The 16,180-nt window shown below is 51.3% G+C and overlaps 1 protein-coding gene across 2 annotated transcripts in view; it reads left to right on the top strand.

The window, feature by feature from the left end:
- Positions 1–16,180, top strand: part of Trpm4 (transient receptor potential cation channel, subfamily M, member 4) — a 42,765-nt gene that overhangs the window by 12,667 nt on the left and 13,918 nt on the right. For both annotated transcript variants that reach the window (XM_005412902.2, XM_005412903.2), the window contains exons 10-18: positions 3,531–3,643; positions 3,881–4,225; positions 4,360–4,494; positions 7,144–7,273; positions 7,406–7,551; positions 8,863–8,975; positions 9,288–9,365; positions 11,320–11,727; positions 15,986–16,118. In XM_005412902.2, the coding sequence (XP_005412959.1) occupies positions 3,531–3,643; positions 3,881–4,225; positions 4,360–4,494; positions 7,144–7,273; positions 7,406–7,551; positions 8,863–8,975; positions 9,288–9,365; positions 11,320–11,727; positions 15,986–16,118 (1,601 nt within the window). The remainder of the gene's footprint in view (positions 1–3,530; positions 3,644–3,880; positions 4,226–4,359; positions 4,495–7,143; positions 7,274–7,405; positions 7,552–8,862; positions 8,976–9,287; positions 9,366–11,319; positions 11,728–15,985; positions 16,119–16,180) is intronic.

Genomic DNA, 16,180 nt, shown 5'->3' with positions numbered 1-16,180 from the left:
CCACCCATCTATCCATCCATCCACCCACCTATCTATCCATCCATACACCCATCCATCCACCCACCCACTCATCCGTCCAGCCATCCATCTGACCATCCATCCATCTATCCATCCACCCATCCATCTATCCATCCACCTAGCCATCTACCTACCCATTCTTCCTTCCCTACACGCCTCCATTGTGTGCTACATACTTTGGACAGGAACCAAAGCACTCTCAGTGAGGAACTCTGATATTTCACTAGAGACAGCATCTTAGATGCCTGAATATAGGAAACTAAAGCAGGAAGCATCATGGATGCCTGACAGAGGCTGAGAATGGGCCTTACTTGTTCATTCAACAAACACAGCCATTTCCTGATCTCGAGGAACTAGATCCTACTAGAGTCCTTGGTGTCTCTCTCTCTGTGCTGGGGATGGAACCCAGGGACTCATGCATGCTAGGCAAGTGCTCTGCCCCTGAGCCACACCCCAGTCCTGGACACATTGTTAAGTAAAACTTGACATAAAAGCTTAGGGAAGAGTCACACTCCGTAGGGAGAAACTCCAGGGAGAAGGCGGTAATTAAGATGGACCTTGGTGAGTCAGAATCTGGCCTTAGAGATGGAGGGGATCAGTGAGTAGGGTTCTGGGGCTCTGGGCACCTGAGTGGGCAAGGTTGTTTACACCACTTGGCTAGAACCCCCTAAGGTCGCACCGCACACCGTAGCCCCAGGTCCCCCAACAGGACCCGCCATGTTTGTGGGGTGCTAGAGAGCAGTGATGACTTTGGAATCAAAACTGAATTTGGGGGGCTGGGGATTTAGCTCAGCGGCACAGCACCTGCCTGGCAAGCGCAACATCGTGAGTTTGATTCCTGGTACCAGAAGAAAAACAAAAACAAAAACAAAAACAAAAACAAAAACTGAATTTGAACACTAGCTGGGCTTCTTCAGGACTGCAGCCTTCAGAAAGAGACCTTCTCTCTCTGAGCCTCAATTTCTCTCTGAGAGACAGAGATAGTATCTAGCAGGAGTACCGTGACCCACGGAGCCCCAGCAGCAGCGCCCTGTCCCCAGCAGGGACCCTATGAAGGGGAGCTCTCGTGTGATTCGGTCTCCCTGGGGATACATCTTCAAGTGGAGGGTGCCAGCCAGGCAAATCTGGCTTGCTTTTCAGAAGTTAACTCAGAAGTTCTCCCAGTGGGAGAGGGGTGGGGCTGTAAGTCCCTGGGGACAGAGGAGCCAGCCACATGGCCTTGCAGGTAGCAGAGGGTGGACGGGGTTCACTTCTTAGGCGCCTGGGGTACGCCAGGCGCTGTGCCGAGCAGTGAGCATGCGCACCTGGCCTTGTCCTCCGCCTGCCCAGATGCGCCATTTCAAAGATAAAGGGACATAGCTCCCAGGAGAAAAAGACTTGCTCAAGGTCACCCAGCTACTGACAGGGGTCAGGCCTTGTATGAGTGAGGATTTAGCCCCCCCATGGGGCCTGCCTGGGAGGGGTCAGAGGCTCACCCGAGGGCTGGGCCCGTAGCCCTGGCAGCAAGGCTACCAGGGTGCATGGGTACCAGGCTGGGGCTGGGACAGAGTCCTGGGACACAGGGTGGGGGTGAGTACGGGACAGGGTCAGTCCTGTGTGTGGAGCCCCCAGGAGTGGGAGGCGCAGACCGGGGAGGGGAGGAGACCCTGGCCAAGGGAAGGGACGGGAGTGACTGTGTGTGGAGGTGGGGCTCGAGCTGTGGTTGGGGACACAGGCACTGTATGGGAGGCACAGCAGAGTCGAGGGCTGGAGACAGGGCTTGGGGACTGATGCTGTGGGACGGTGGGGAGGGACAGTTCCTGGGTGACTGGCTGGCCGACGGTAGACCTGGGGGAGATGGGTTTAGGTGTAGACTCCGAGCTTGGTATGGGACACGGCATGCACAGAGGGGCCCGGAGGTCCTGTGATGCGTGGCGCCAGGTTACGGACAACAGAGTATAAAGCGCGCTCTTAAACACCACTGTCTTGCCGGGCGTGTTGGCACACGCCTGCTGTCTCAGCTACGGGGAGGCTGAGACAGGAGGATTGTAAGTTGGAGGCCAGCCTGGGTGACTTAGTGAGGTGCTGTGTCAAAATACTTTAAACATTTCAGAAAGGGCTCGGGATGTAGCTCAGAGCTCTCCGGGTTCAATCCGCATTACCTCCATACGCCAAACCAAATCCAAACCAAGTATTTCCTTTCCTTTTCTTGAAACCATGAGAAAAGTAGGGGAGATTCACAGAACACAGAAAATCCCACTCTGAACTGACCTGTTTGATGCGGAGTAAAAGCCGTGTCACAGTCCCACACGTCACTGCCTCTTTCTGGACCTCCGTGTCCTCAGCCATCGTCCTCAGCCATTGTCCTGAGAGGGCTGCCGGCCAAGCTGCAGGCTCCTTGAGGTTTAGAACCTCATCCCGCAGCTGCTATCAGGGACAGCGATGCCACAGTCGGTCCCCTTTGTAGCAGAGGGACTGGGTCCCCTGAAGCCACTCAACTGGTGTTACTGGACCTGCTCTCCCCACGACACCAGGTCACGTGGCTCAGGGCCGCTAGGCTGTCAACTGAGCACGTGAGATGCATCTGTTTAGGAGAAGGGTATGGAGCCAGTGGAGGCAGAAGCAAAACCTTGACAGGGCAAGTGCCCTCGGGACCTTCCTGTCGCTGTGGGTTGCCTGTGTCTGGATGCATTTAAGGGTCCCTTCTCCCGGGTGTCCCCCTCCCCTCCATACTGGGGAGTGAACTGAGGACCTCTGCACTGAGCTACATCCTCAACCCTTTTAATTTTTTTATTTTGAGACAAGGTCTCACGAAGTTGCTGCATTGACCCAGCTGGGCTTGAACTCATGCTCCTCCTGCCTCTGCCTCCCAGCGTGTTGGGGTTGCAGGTGTGCATCAGGCTCTGGCTCTCCATAGATTTTTTTTTTTTTTTTTTTTTTTTTGGTCTTTTTGAGACTGGGTCTTCCTGTGCAGGTCAGGCTGGCCTTGAGCTTACTTTGTAGCTCAGGATGGTCTGGGACTCGCAATGATCCTCCTGCCTCAGCCTCCAGAGTGGTGGGATTATAGGTGTGGCCACCACGCCCTGCCTCTCCGTGTGTTTTCAATGATCTCCTGGAGTTTTTCTTATGTTCAGGTTTTTTCCCAGCCTTATTTTCTGCTACTGTTGCCTCTTTTCTTTCACAAGGTCTTCCAGGTGTCTGATTTTCCACCTTAATCAGAGCCTGCATTTCCCTGCACCAAGAGACGTGAAATGAATAAGTGACGCTCTTCGGTGGCTTGGTAGTTCTGACCCACTGGTCCGAGTGCTGGCCCCGAGCCCACTGACCTCATGCTCAAGCTGGCCATGGTGGTGCAGGCCTGTAACCCCAGCACTTGGTGAGGCTGAGGCAGGAGGATCCCAAGTTCGAGCCCAGCCTAAGCAACTTATTGACTAAGGGAGACCCGGTCTCGAAATAAAAGGGCTGAGGATACAGCTCCACCCATATGTCCTCACCCCGCCCTGATCTCCTGTCCCACTCCTCTCACCTTGCAGCCTGTGGGAGCTCCGAGGCCTCGGCCTACCTGGACGAGCTGCGTCTGGCTGTGGCTTGGAACCGCGTGGACATCGCCCAGAGTGAACTCTTCCGAGGGGACATCCAGTGGCGGGTGAGGGGTCAGGGCCTGGGGTTCGGGGCTCTGGCTGAGGGGTGGTTCTCCTCTCTCCCTGCCTTTGCACACCTACCTGGTCCTGCCCTCCAAACTACGACTCTCCAGCCCTCTCCAAACTGTCCATGCATCTCGATTGTTCGTCCGTCCCCAGCCTGTGCCTTCTCTGCATCCATCCGCCGCGGCCCGCCCGGCCTGTCTGTCCCTACTCATCTCGCCCCCCGCGCCTCCCCGCAGTCCTTTCACCTGGAGGCGTCGCTCATGGACGCCCTGCTGAATGACCGGCCCGAGTTCGTGCGCCTGCTCATCTCCCACGGCCTCAGCCTGGGCCACTTCCTCACGCCCGTGCGCCTGGCCCAGCTCTACGGCGCGGCGCCCGCGCACTCGCTCATCCGCGCGCTGCTGGACCAGGCGGCCCACGGGGCGGCCACCAAAGCCCCGGGGCACAAAGGGGGCGCTGAGGAGCCCCGGCCGCCTCAGGTGGGACAAGTACTGAGAACGCTGCTGGGGGAGACGTGCGCGCCGAAGTACCCCGCCGTGAACGCCCGGGACCCGCACACCGGCAAGGGCTGCAGAGAGAGCGTGAGCGCGCGGCGAGGCCCGGGGCGCTCCGGGGGCGGGGCCACGCGGGAAGGGGCGGGGCCATTCCCGAGAGGGCGGGGCCAAGGGACACCGGGCTGGAAGTGGCGGCCCTAGCCACGCCCCCCCGCCTGCAGGTGTGTCTACTCTCGGATTGGGCCGCCTCGGAACCAGCGCTGGAAGCCAGCTTTGGGCAGGCGCCCTGGAGCGATCTCTTCCTCTGGGCACTGCTGCTCAACAGAGCCCAGATGGCCATGTACTTCTGGGAGATGGTGAGTGCTGACTCCTGTCTCGGATCCTAGTCCTAAGGGTGCAGGGCACCTGCTGGGCAGGCGGAGCACCTCCCAGAGGGTCTGAGAAGCTGCAACAGGCGCAAAAACAATCACGGGATTCGAATAGGATCCAAAATGAAATTGCTTTTGTGCGATGGACTTATTCTGACAGGGCCCCTTTAACAACGGGGTTGTTCTTCCCAGCACTTGGTAGGCTGATGCAGGAGAATTGCTGTGAGTTTGAGGCTAGCCTGGGCTACATAGTGAGTTTAAGGTCAGCCTGAATTATAGAACAAAGCCCTATCTCAAACAAACAAACCTCCAAAACAAACAAAAAGCAATGGGATATTTCAACACATCGGGCCATGGGTTCAAATAGTTTTATCTGAGATTTTTAAACATCAAGATACGGGGCTGGAGATATAGCTCAGCTGCATAAGTGCCTGCCTGACAAGTGCAAGGTCCTGAGTTCAATTCCCGGTACCCAAAATAAATAAATAAGTAAATAAACATCAAGATAAAAATTTATATAAGATTCACCACTTACACTTTTTTTTTGAAATTGAGGATTGAACCCAGGGCCTCCAACAGAGCTACATCCCCAGCCTTTTTATATTTTGAGACAAGGTCTTGCTAGGTTGCCCAGGCTGGGCTCCAACTTGTGGTCCTGCCAGAGCCTCCTGAGTAGCGGGCATTACTGGCAAGCACCATCATGCCCGGCTTCACCACTCAACCCATTTTGAAGTACACAATTGAGAAGTAGTTCTTGCATTCACAGTGTTATGTCATGTCACACTACCTACTTCCACAACTTTAAACCACAGAAACCTTTTACTTCCTAAGCGGTCAGTCCACATTCCTATCTCCCCACCCTCTGTTGGCCGTTAATCCGCTTCCTGTCTGTATACATTTGCGTATTCTGGACATTTCATCTAAATGCAACCACACATGATGTGGCCTTTGGTAACTGCTTTCTTTCTTTGCCATAATGTTTGTGTGTGTGTGTGTGTGCGCGTGTGTGTCTTTTTGAGACAAGATCTCACTCTGCATTTCAGCCTAGCCATGAGCTCACTTTGTAGCCCAGACTGGTCTCAAACTCAATGATCCTCCGTGCCTAGCTTCCATTCTTTTTTATGGCTCAATAATATTCCATTGATGAATGGACCATATTTTATCTATCCATCCATCCATCACCCATCTATCCATCCATTCATTTGGGTTGTTCTGGTTATTGGCTATTATAAGGCTGCTATGAATATTCACATATGAGTTTTGTTCCAACACTCTGTTAGGAATTTATCTAGAAGTGGAATTGCTGGGTCATCCAGTAACCTTTGGTTGTGGCTTGTGTCTAGATGTCCTCTAAGGCCTCATGCAGTCATAGGTTGGGCTTCTTCAGAGGTGGTTGGATCTAGAGTGTGTGTGACTCGGTGTAATGCTAGGAATAACGGTACTAGGAGGAAGGGTGGGTGATTACCATATCAGTCCACTGATTGGTTTGCCACTGCCCTAATCCTGGTAGCCTGGATAGAATATAAAAAGGGCAGAGAAAAGCTGCTAAGGCCCCCTTACTTGCTTTGCTTTGCTGCCTTCTGCCCACCATAAACTGTTTCTCCTCTTCGATGCCCCTCAGCCAATTATGGACTGAAACCTCTACAAACTGTGAGCTAAATAAACCTTTCCTCCTTTAACTTGGGTTTCAGGTATTTTCTCTCAGCAATGAGAAAAGTAACTAAGACAACATGTGTTTAATTTTTTTAGGAACTGCCACACCATTCCACAGCGATTGCCGTGTTTTACATTCTCATCAGTAATATATAGCAATTTCAACTTCCCTATGTTCTTGTCAACAAAGTTTCTGTTTTAAAAAAATTATAAAATAAGCTGGGTGTGGTGGCACTCCCCCGTAATCCCAGCACTTGGGAGGCTGAGGCAGGAGGACTGCTGTGAGTTCAAGGCCAGCCTGGCTACATAGTGAGACCCTGTCTCAACAAAACAAAACAAAAATCATAAAATATACATAAAATTTACCATTTTAAGCCAGGTGTAGTGGTGTACACCTGTAATTCTAGCACTCAGAAGGCTGAGGAAAAAGGATCAAGAGTTCAAGTCCAGCCTGGGCTACAATGACAGCCTGTCTCAAAACAAAAAAAAGAAAATTACTATTTTAACAGGGTTTTGTTTTTTTTTTTTTTTTTTTTTCCTGAGACAGAGTCTCACTATGTAGTTCAGCTGGCCTTGAACTCACTTTGAGCCCAAGTTGGCCTCAAACAGCAATCCCCCTGCCTCAGCCTCCTGAGTGCTGGGATTATAGGCATGCGCCACCACACCCGGCTCCAGTTTTTAAGCATACATTTGTGCAGCATTCCCATTTTGTACAAACACTCCTGTTATATATTTCTAAAACTTTTTCCCAAACTGAACTCTACCCGTGAAAAAATAACTCCCTGTTTGCCTAAGCTCCTGGCAGTCACCATCCTACTCTGGCCAGTGTGACTGCTCCACAGACCTCACCCGAGTGCAAACGCGGAGTGTCTGTCTCAGTGAAGGGTCACTTAACCCTCGGCTCTCGTGATCCCAGTTAGTTTCTGGCCCCTCCTCTGCCCTGCCCCTCACTCCAAATTCTGACCCCACCCACTGTCTCCCTAGGGCTCCAACGCTGTGTCCTCTGCTCTCGGGGCCTGCCTACTGCTCCGAGTGATGGCCCGCCAGGAAACCGAGACTGAGGAGGCGGCCCGGCGGAAGGAGCTGGCGAGCAAGTTTGAGAGCATGGGTGTTGGTGCGTGGCGGGGCCCGGCTGGGAGCAGGGACTGGGGTGCCTGGGAGGGGGTGTGCTGTGTGTACCCCCGTGTCCCTCCCCACACCCTCTGCCCGCACCTCCCCTGCCCCTCACTGAGCCCCTGGTCCCCAGACCTCTTTGGGGAGTGCTACCGCAGCAGCGAGACAAGGGCATCCCGCCTGCTTCTCCGTCGCTGTCCCCTCTGGGGCGACGCCACCTGCCTCCAGCTTGCCATGCAGGCTGACGCTCGTGCCTTCCTTGCCCAGGATGGGGTCCAGGTGAGCATCTGACTCTGGGGACACCCCTTGGTCTTGAGCAGCCCCTCCTCCGAAGACACCTCTCCTAAGGGTTGCTCTTCCTTTAAGAAACCCCACCCCATGCCAGTCTGCCCCCAGCAAAGCCCACCACCCTACAGTTTTTCTAGGTAAAGGGATTCCTGGTCTTTCTAGTAGGAAGTCCCGCCTCTCAAACCGGAAGTCCTCCAGCCCATCAGGGACTCCCCAAGGAAGTCCCTTCTCATCTACAGTGCCAGCTTCCTAAGTTATAGGAGCTCCCATTCGTCTCACAGGAAACCCTGCGTCATCTACAGGAAGTCCTCTACACTTAGGAGGTCCCTAGTTCTGGTTCTCAACAGTTACAATGACTTCACTAGCCAGGCGTGGTGGCTCGTGCCTGTAATCCCAGCACTCAGAAGACTGAGGTATGAGGATTGCTGCCAGTTCAAGGCGAGCCTGTGCCACATAGTGAGTTCAAGGCCAGCCTCAACTGCATAGAGAGACCCTGTCTCAGAACCAAAAAACTTTACTAACAAATTACCTAGTATTCTGGACATAGACAAACTTGTTTAGGAAATCCCACCCTTCCTGTAGGAAATTCTTTTCCAAGGGCAGTACCACTAGCCCCAAATTCTCTTCCATCCTGACAATTGGACACTTTGTAAACTTTCTCAGTATCCCTCACTTATTTTTTGAGATGGATCTCTCTGTAGTTCAGGATAGCCTTGAAATCTCTAGCTCAGGCTAGCCTTAAACTCATGGTGATTCTCCTGTCTCAGCCTCCCAAGTGCTGAGATTACAAGCTTGTGCTATGGCATCCGGCCTTCAGTGGCCCTCCTTTAAATCTGACTGGAGCACAGATAGTTCTGTGCACCCAAAAGGAAGTCTTGTTTATGCAAACGGGAAGTCCTATCCTCAACTACCAAGACGATTAGGCTGGCGTTTCAGTAATTACCCAGAATCCCTTGCTTTGAATAGTGCAGAAACCCATGGGTTCCAGCTCTACCATTTGCTGGTTATGTTCCCTGGGTCACTTCCTAACATCTCTGTGGCGGATGCGAAAAGGTGACAGTACTAGTGCTGCCCTCTCGAGGGTGTGGCTGGGATGGAGTGAGCTAATCTGTGGACAGCGTTCAGCCCAGTATCTGGCTCGTGGTATCCATAAACATTGGCTGCCAAGCCCTGGGCAAGTTGTCTGCCTTTGACCTCCGCCCCTCAACCCTCGCCGCCGTGGCCCCCACACAGGCACGTGCCCTGTGCCCCGCCGGGGGTCTAGTGAGGGTTCAGGTTCCTGATCCTCCCCATCCCCCACAGTCTGTGCTGACGCAGAAGTGGTGGGGGGAGATGGACAGCACCACCCCCACCTGGGCCCTGGTTCTCACCTTCTTCTGCCCCCCACTGATCTACACCAACCTCATCGCCTTCAGGTCAGTCCCCTGGGGTGAGATTAGCAGGAAGGGTGCCCAGCCGCTCCTCCTTCTCGCTTCTGCCTGCCTTGCCTTTCTTGCTTGGCCTGCCTGGCGTGTTGCCCCACAAACAGAAGGTTCTGGAAGGTGACCTTTTGCGGTGCTCTCTGCAGTGTCTCTAGGGTGGCAGCTCTTTTGCTTCTCTGGTCCTGGTCCTAGGAGAAGGTCTCTTTAGCGGGCCACCTCCATCTCTGCAGTGTCTCTGGGTGAGGAACTTTGAGTTGGTCTGGAGAGCCCTGTCCACTTCTTATTCTGTGCTTCCCTCCATACCAGGAAACTGGAAGAGGAGGCAACACAGAGGAGCCCTGGCGTTGACATGGACGGGGGCATTAATGGAGAGGGTCCCATTGGGTGAGTGGCACCCCAGCACTGTGTGTGTGTGGTGGGGTGGGGGGTGCTCTGGGCAGTTTCAGGACACTCGGCCTCCACATCCCAGGAGGGCAGGAGAGAACTGGGCTTAAGGAAGTTTCTAAAATGCGAAGCTTTGTGCTCACTTCAGCAGCACATATACTAAAATGCCAAGCTCAAGGTCTGGCTCGAGAGTTGCCTCTGCCACCGGGGAGGTCACTAGAAACCTGTGTGCCTCAGCCTACACGTGCTTTTGGTCCTTTGTAGCAAGTGGAGTCGGGGGTGATGTTCACTGAGGGCTTTTTCTTGACCCCTGAGCTCCTGCCCTTACAGTATGCTGTCGTAGTCATGAAAGTCTTTTGAGAACCAACCTTTTAAACTCAGTGTCATGGTGCACACCTGTAATCCCGGCACTCAGGAGGCAGAGGCAGGAGGGTCACTGTGAGTTCAGGGCCAGCCTGAACTACATAGCGAGATCCTGTCTCAGTCTCCCCCCACACACAAAAAATCAGGCTTATGAGGTGAGTTGCAGCTCAGCTCTGGCACTCCTGAGGCCCTGGGTTCCGTTCTCAGCACAACCAAAAAAAAGCGCCACCTCAGTTTGTGCGAGTGTACTCTGTAGCTCTTATACACTGATGAAACCGCCTAATGATGCATTTCTCAGACTGTGTCCCTTAAGTGACACGGGGCTGTGTGAGCATATATAGTTTTTAAAAAGATTAATTAATTGATATATAATGTTTTCTGAGACAGTGTACTTACAAATACCAAACTTTCAAGATAAAAGAAAACCTGAGAGAAATAGTTGGGCCACAGAGCAAGTCTTGATAGAAGCCATACTGCCAGAGGTCAAGGACAGCCTTGTGGTTTCCCGTGTTCTATACCGTATGATGAGGATGATATAGAAGATTCATAACGGGTCGCCATTGTGCTAATTTATTTTGGAAATCAGGTCATTTGATATTCCCATACAATGATGTCTGTTACTTTGTTTTTGACAGTATCTCCCTGTGTAGTCTCGAACTCACTATGTAGCCCAGGTTGGCCTCACACTTGCAGAAATCCCCCTGCCTCAGCCTTCTGAGTGCTAGGATTACAGGCATGCCCCACCATGCCCAGCTTTCCTGTTAGTTTTGACTTGATTATTAGTACTTCCCATTCATTTGAGTGTTTCAGATTTGAGGTCAGAGGTAACGAGAAGAAATCCAGACAGAGGATCAGCACTAAGGCAAGAAGGGTCAAAGATTTGAGCAGATTCTCCAGGGCAGAATTCAGAAGGCAAATTTGGGTGTGTGGTCATCAGTCAGATACGGGGAGAGTTATGTGAGCAGCCCGGGCTGGGTGATCTCTGGTTGGAATCTGCAGGTCCCAGTCATGAAAGGGAGGAGGTCGAAGGTCATTTTGGGGGTCTGAGTCAGCAGGTGGCTTAAATCAGAGGTTGTAAAGGGAAAGAGGGAGGCTTTGGAGTCAAAAGCCAGGCAGGAAGGAGTCAGAAGTCAGAGTTCAAAAGGTTGGGGGAAGCTAGAATCGGAAAACCAGCAATTTGATACGAGATTTCAGAGGTCAGAGGTCAAGATGCCAGGCAGCCAGGGGTGGTGATGCATGCATCTTTGGAGGTTGAGGCAGGAGGACTGCAAGGTCGAGGCCAGCCTGGGTAACTTATGGAGACCCTGTCTCAAAATGAAAGAGGACTGGATGTAGCTCAGTGAGAAGGAAGGCCCTGGTTCAGTCCCCATGGGGAGGAGGGGTAGAAAAGAAAAGAAAAACAAGAAAAGAAAAGTTTTAGAAGAAAAAGAAAAGAAAAAAACGGGTCTGTGTGTGATTGATCCTCCTGCCTCAGCCTCCTGAGTGCTGGGATCACAGGCCTGCGCCACCAAGCCGGGCTGAGGGGAGAGTCGCTCCTGGTGCAGGTCAGGGCTCAGGGCTGGAACCTCCTCCTCTGCCCTTCTCCCCACAGACCCAAGGACCCTCTGGAGAAGGTGCAGCCGCCGGGCCGCGGGGGGCGCTGCTCGGGGCGCCGCTGCCTGCGCCGCTGGTCGCGCTTCTGGGGGTCGCCGGTGACCGCCTTCCTGGGCAACGTGGTCAGCTACCTGCTCTTCCTGCTGCTCTTCGCGCGCGTGCTGCTGATCGACTTCCAGCCTGGGCCGCCGTGCGCCTGGGAGCTGCTGCTGTACTTCTGGGCCTTCACGCTGCTCTGCGAGGAGCTGCGCCAGGGCCTGGGCGGCGGCTGGGGCAGCCTGGCCAGCGGGGGCCCCCGGCCCGGGCACATCCCGCTGCGCCGCCGCCTGCAGCTCTATCTGGCCGACGCCTGGAACCAGTGCGACCTGCTGGCCCTCACCTGCTTCCTGCTGGGCGTGGGCTGCCGGTGAGTGGGCCGAGCGCATGGGCCCGGGGTTGGGGTCAGGGCGGGATCCCCAGTTTTTACTTTTCCGGTACTGAGCCTCTGCACGGCACTACATCCCCAGCCCTATGTATTTTTTGTTTTGCTTCAGGGTCTCTGTAAATTGCCCTGGCGGGGCTCAAATTTTTTACTTACCTGTCTCAGCCTCTGGAGTGCTGAGATTGTAGGCGTGTACCACCACGCTCAGCTTCTTTTTATTTTTTATAAAATACGAATTGTAAGGAATTCCTCTCAGATATTTTCTGTTGCAAAGGCTGGGCTGTATGATGCTTCCAGATCTTACCGTATAGTCCCCTGGGGGAGGGCAAAGGATAGGGCAAAATGTTATCAGGCACAAACGATTATTTCTTTGGGTCTTGGTACCTGCTCCCCACCACTCCTATTGGGGATTGAACCCAAGGAGAACAGGGCTACACTTCAGAAATTTTCTTTTCTTTTTTCTTTTTTTTTGAGCCAAGATTATGCTTATTTGCCCAGGCTGGTCTCAAATTTGCGATCCTCCTGCCTCAGCCTCTTGAAGCAGCTAGGATTACAAGTGTGTATCATTGCTGCCCAGCAATGGCCAGGCCAACCCCTATGCTTCCTTTAGACTTCAGCTTACTGTCCCCACCTTTGCTGTTGTTTTGTTGTTGTTGTTGTTGTTGTTGTTTTTCCCGTACCGGGAATCGAACTCAGGACTTTGCACTTGCCAGGCAGGCACTGTGCCGCTGAGCTAAATCCCCAGCCCTGTCCCCACCTTTGAAAGGCTTCTTTCGTCCCAGACTCTGGGTCCTTGTTTGTGTCTCCCTGAGACGCCCTCCAATGGTGTGCTGCCCGTAGTTAGTGCATCAGATTTATGAATTTATTTTAGGGGTTTTTAAAAAAAATTTTTGAGACAAGGTCTCACTATGTAGTTCAGGCTGGCCTTAAACTTGGGGTGATCCTCCTGCCCCAGCCTCCTAAGTGCTGGGATTGCAGGTGTGTGCCACCATGTCCAGCCCTTAGACCATCTTTTAAGTACAGTCTCTTGGAGCCAGGGATACAGCTCAGCCACATAGCACCTGCCTGGCAAGTACAAGGTCTTGAGTTCTGTTCCCGGTACCTCCCAAAAAAAGTCTCTTTAAAAAAAAAAAAAAGAAGAAGAAATGTATCCCCACTGAACAAGATTTTAAAAAATAAAGGACAGTTCAGAAACGGATTTTTGTCATGGATCAGAAGCATCCGGCCTTTCTCACAGGTTCCTGCACCAAGGTTCACGAATGCCTTGTCTGCGCTTTCTGTTCATTTCGGTGCACGCTGTTTGCACACAAATAATGTGACAGGTGTACTCCTGGCAATATTTTCTTTTTTCTTGACAATGTATCCCGAAGTTCCTTGTCTGTCAGTATTTGCGAATGTATCTTTTTTTTTTTTTTTTTTTGGTTTTTGGTTTTTCTCTGCTACCAGGAACCGAACTCACGACCTTGTGCTTGCCAGGCAGGCGCTTTGCCGCTGAGCTAAATCCCCAGCCCCCTTTGCGAATGTATCTTAATCTCTGAAAATGTCACACAGATTGCAGAGGACAGGATTAGAATCATCATGGGCTAAAGATCAGACACCACAAATTGCTTCTTGCCAGAATTTAAATGAATTAGTTCTTTTTTTTTTTTTTTTTTTTTTTTTTTTGAGACAGGGTCTTGCTGTGCAGTTCAGGCTGGCCTTGAGCTCACTTTGTAGCCCAGGCTGGCCTCAAACTCGCAATGATCCTCCTGCCTGAGCCTCCTGAGTGCTGGGATTACTGGCATGCGCCACCACGCCCGGCTGAATTAGTTCTTTTTATAATGCAGTGAGACAAAGTTCTGAAGTTTATGAGAGAAAAATCATCCTAAATTTCTTTTTTTGTTGTTTTTTTGGGTTTTTTTGGTACCAGGAATCCAACTCAGGGTCTCCTCACACTTACCAAGCAGGCACTGTGCTGCTGAGCTACATCCCTGCCCTATCCTAAGTTTCTTCCACAAGATCTTTCATTTTCTACTCCAGATAGTATGAAGTTACAGTCACATGATAACTGCTTTGGTTCTTCTTCCAATAAGTCTCTTTCTCCCCCCCCTCCCCCCCCCCGTGCCAGGTGCAGTGGTGCACACCTGTAATCCTTGTTACTTAGGAGGCTGAGACAGGAGGATCTTAAATTGGAGGTCAGCCTGGACAACTTAATGAGACCTTGTTTCTTTCTTTTCGTTTCTTTTCTTTTCTTTTCTTTTCTTTTTTTTGAGACTTTGTTTCTAAATAAAAATAAAAAGGGTTGGAGATGCACCTCAGTGGTAGAGCGCTTGCCTAGTATGCATGAGGCTCTGGGTTCCATCTTCAGCACTACAAAGGAGGAAAAAAAAAAAAAAAGGCAAAAACTTGGGTGACAGCCATGACCCAGCACAAGCTCTGTCAGCTGGAGCAGGAGGCAGCTTCCTCCACGCAGGGTTACATGATACGAAGTCACTTGACGCGGAGTGTTTATCCAGACAGAGCAAGGTAAGGGATCTTGCAGCACACTACCGCTTCTGTTCGTCCCATGTTTATTTTGGATAAAGTGTCTTTTGAGAGGAAAGGACAGGGGCTCTTTCTGTCATGCTGTAGTTATGCCAGGCCTGCTTTGGACATTTTATCAAATGCTCCAGGTGGCAGAAAATCTCTCTGTGGGAAAATGAGAAGTTCTCAGCCTTAGGGAGAAGTGTCTACTTACTTTCCAATTGAATAAATAAATCACTTAATTAATGAATTAATTAATTTTGAGACAATGTTTTGCTATGTAGCCAAGCCTGGCCTTGAACTCACTGTAGAGCTCAAGTGGGTCTTAAACTTGCAGCAGTCCTCCTGCCTCAGTCTCCCTACTGCTAGGATCGTAGGTGTGTGCCACCATGCCCAGTGGATCACTTTATTTTGCCAGTCCTCTCTAGATGGATATTTAGATTATTTCTGTGTGTGTGTGTTTGTGTGTGTGTGTTTGATGCAGGGTCTTGTGACATAGTTCTAGCTGGCCTTAAACTCACGGTAAGCAAGGCTGGCTTGAACTCAAAGCAATCCTTCTGCCTCAGCCTCCTGAGTGCTGAGATTCCAGGCATGCAGCACCACACTTGGCTATTTATATTCTTAAAGTTACAAAACAATGAAAATTTACATCCCAGATGGAATGTGGGTGGATCAAATAGCACATACATTACTGACCCAGATTTCCTGTTATGTAGCTTTGCCCATGGACACGGCCACCATCCGGGCACAACAGTGCCCCCTTGAGGAAGCTCTTGGTAATCCCTGATACTGTCCATCTTTAACATTTTCTAGCTCTCAATTTGACTTTCACTTTTTTGTGCATCTGTCGGGTGAAGATCACCTCCTTTTGTTTTAGTTTATGTGACTCCACTACGTAGGTTGGGGATCTTTTTTGTAAGCTTTCTGGCCACATGGGGCACTGATCTTCATACTTTGTCAATGATCTCCATATTTTGTCCACCCCTCCCAATTTTGTACTGGAGTTCATGGATCACCTGCCCTCCTTCCTTCTCTCTCTTTTATTCGGGATTCTAATCTTCTTTTAGCTATCTTCTTGCAACTTGTAACTTGCCTTTTTTTTTTTTTTTTTTTTTTTTTTTTTTTTGAGACAGGGTCTGGCTATGTGTTCCAGGCTTTGAACTCACTATGAAGCCAAGGCTGGACTCGAACTCATAGAGATCCTCCTGGCTCAGCCTCCTGAGAGCTGGGATCATAGGTGTGTACCAGCACACCTGGTCACTGGTCCTTTCATTTTCATATGTTGTCATAAACATTCTTCTATTCTTTAATTTTTCATTTTGAAAAAAATCTGAGACTAAAAACACATGGCAGAAGCAGCCCAAGGAGTTCTCCTTACTTATTTTTTTATTTTTATTTTTTGTCTTTCTGAGACAGGGTCTCCTTGTGCAGTTCAGGCTGGCCTTGAGCTCACTTTGTAGCCCAGACTGGTCTCGAACTTGCAACGATCTTCCTGCCTCAGCCTCCTGAGTGCTGGGATTCCTGGCATGCACAACCACACCTGGCTCCAGCTTGATTTTATAGGGACCTCCTAGCCTTTTCTAACCCTAGCCCTTCACTTAGCCATTTATTTATGGGTGCAATGCCCCATACCCCAGTGTGCACTGGAAACTAAATAAACCCCCTGCGAATCAGGGATCTGTGGAGGCCTCAGCACCTCTGTGGGCCTCGGGTGACCCTACTTCGTGTCTGCTGATCCCAGGCTGACCGTGGGTCTGTATCACCTGGGCCGCACGGTGCTGTGTCTCGACTTCATGATCTTCACGCTGCGGCTGCTACACATCTTCACTGTGAACAAGCAGCTGGGACCCAAGATTGTCATCGTGAGCAAGATGGTGAGGGCCTTGGGGGTGAGCGGTGGGTGGAGGGGAGGAACCAATGGGAGGTGTGGTTTTGG

The sequence above is a fragment of the Chinchilla lanigera genome, unplaced genomic scaffold, assembly GCF_000276665.1.
Source record: "Chinchilla lanigera isolate Chin_1 unplaced genomic scaffold, ChiLan1.0 scaffold00158, whole genome shotgun sequence".
Taxonomy (NCBI): Eukaryota; Metazoa; Chordata; class Mammalia; order Rodentia; family Chinchillidae; genus Chinchilla; species Chinchilla lanigera.
Note: the sequence above shows the minus strand (reverse complement) of the source record. Positions and strands in the feature narration are given on the sequence as shown.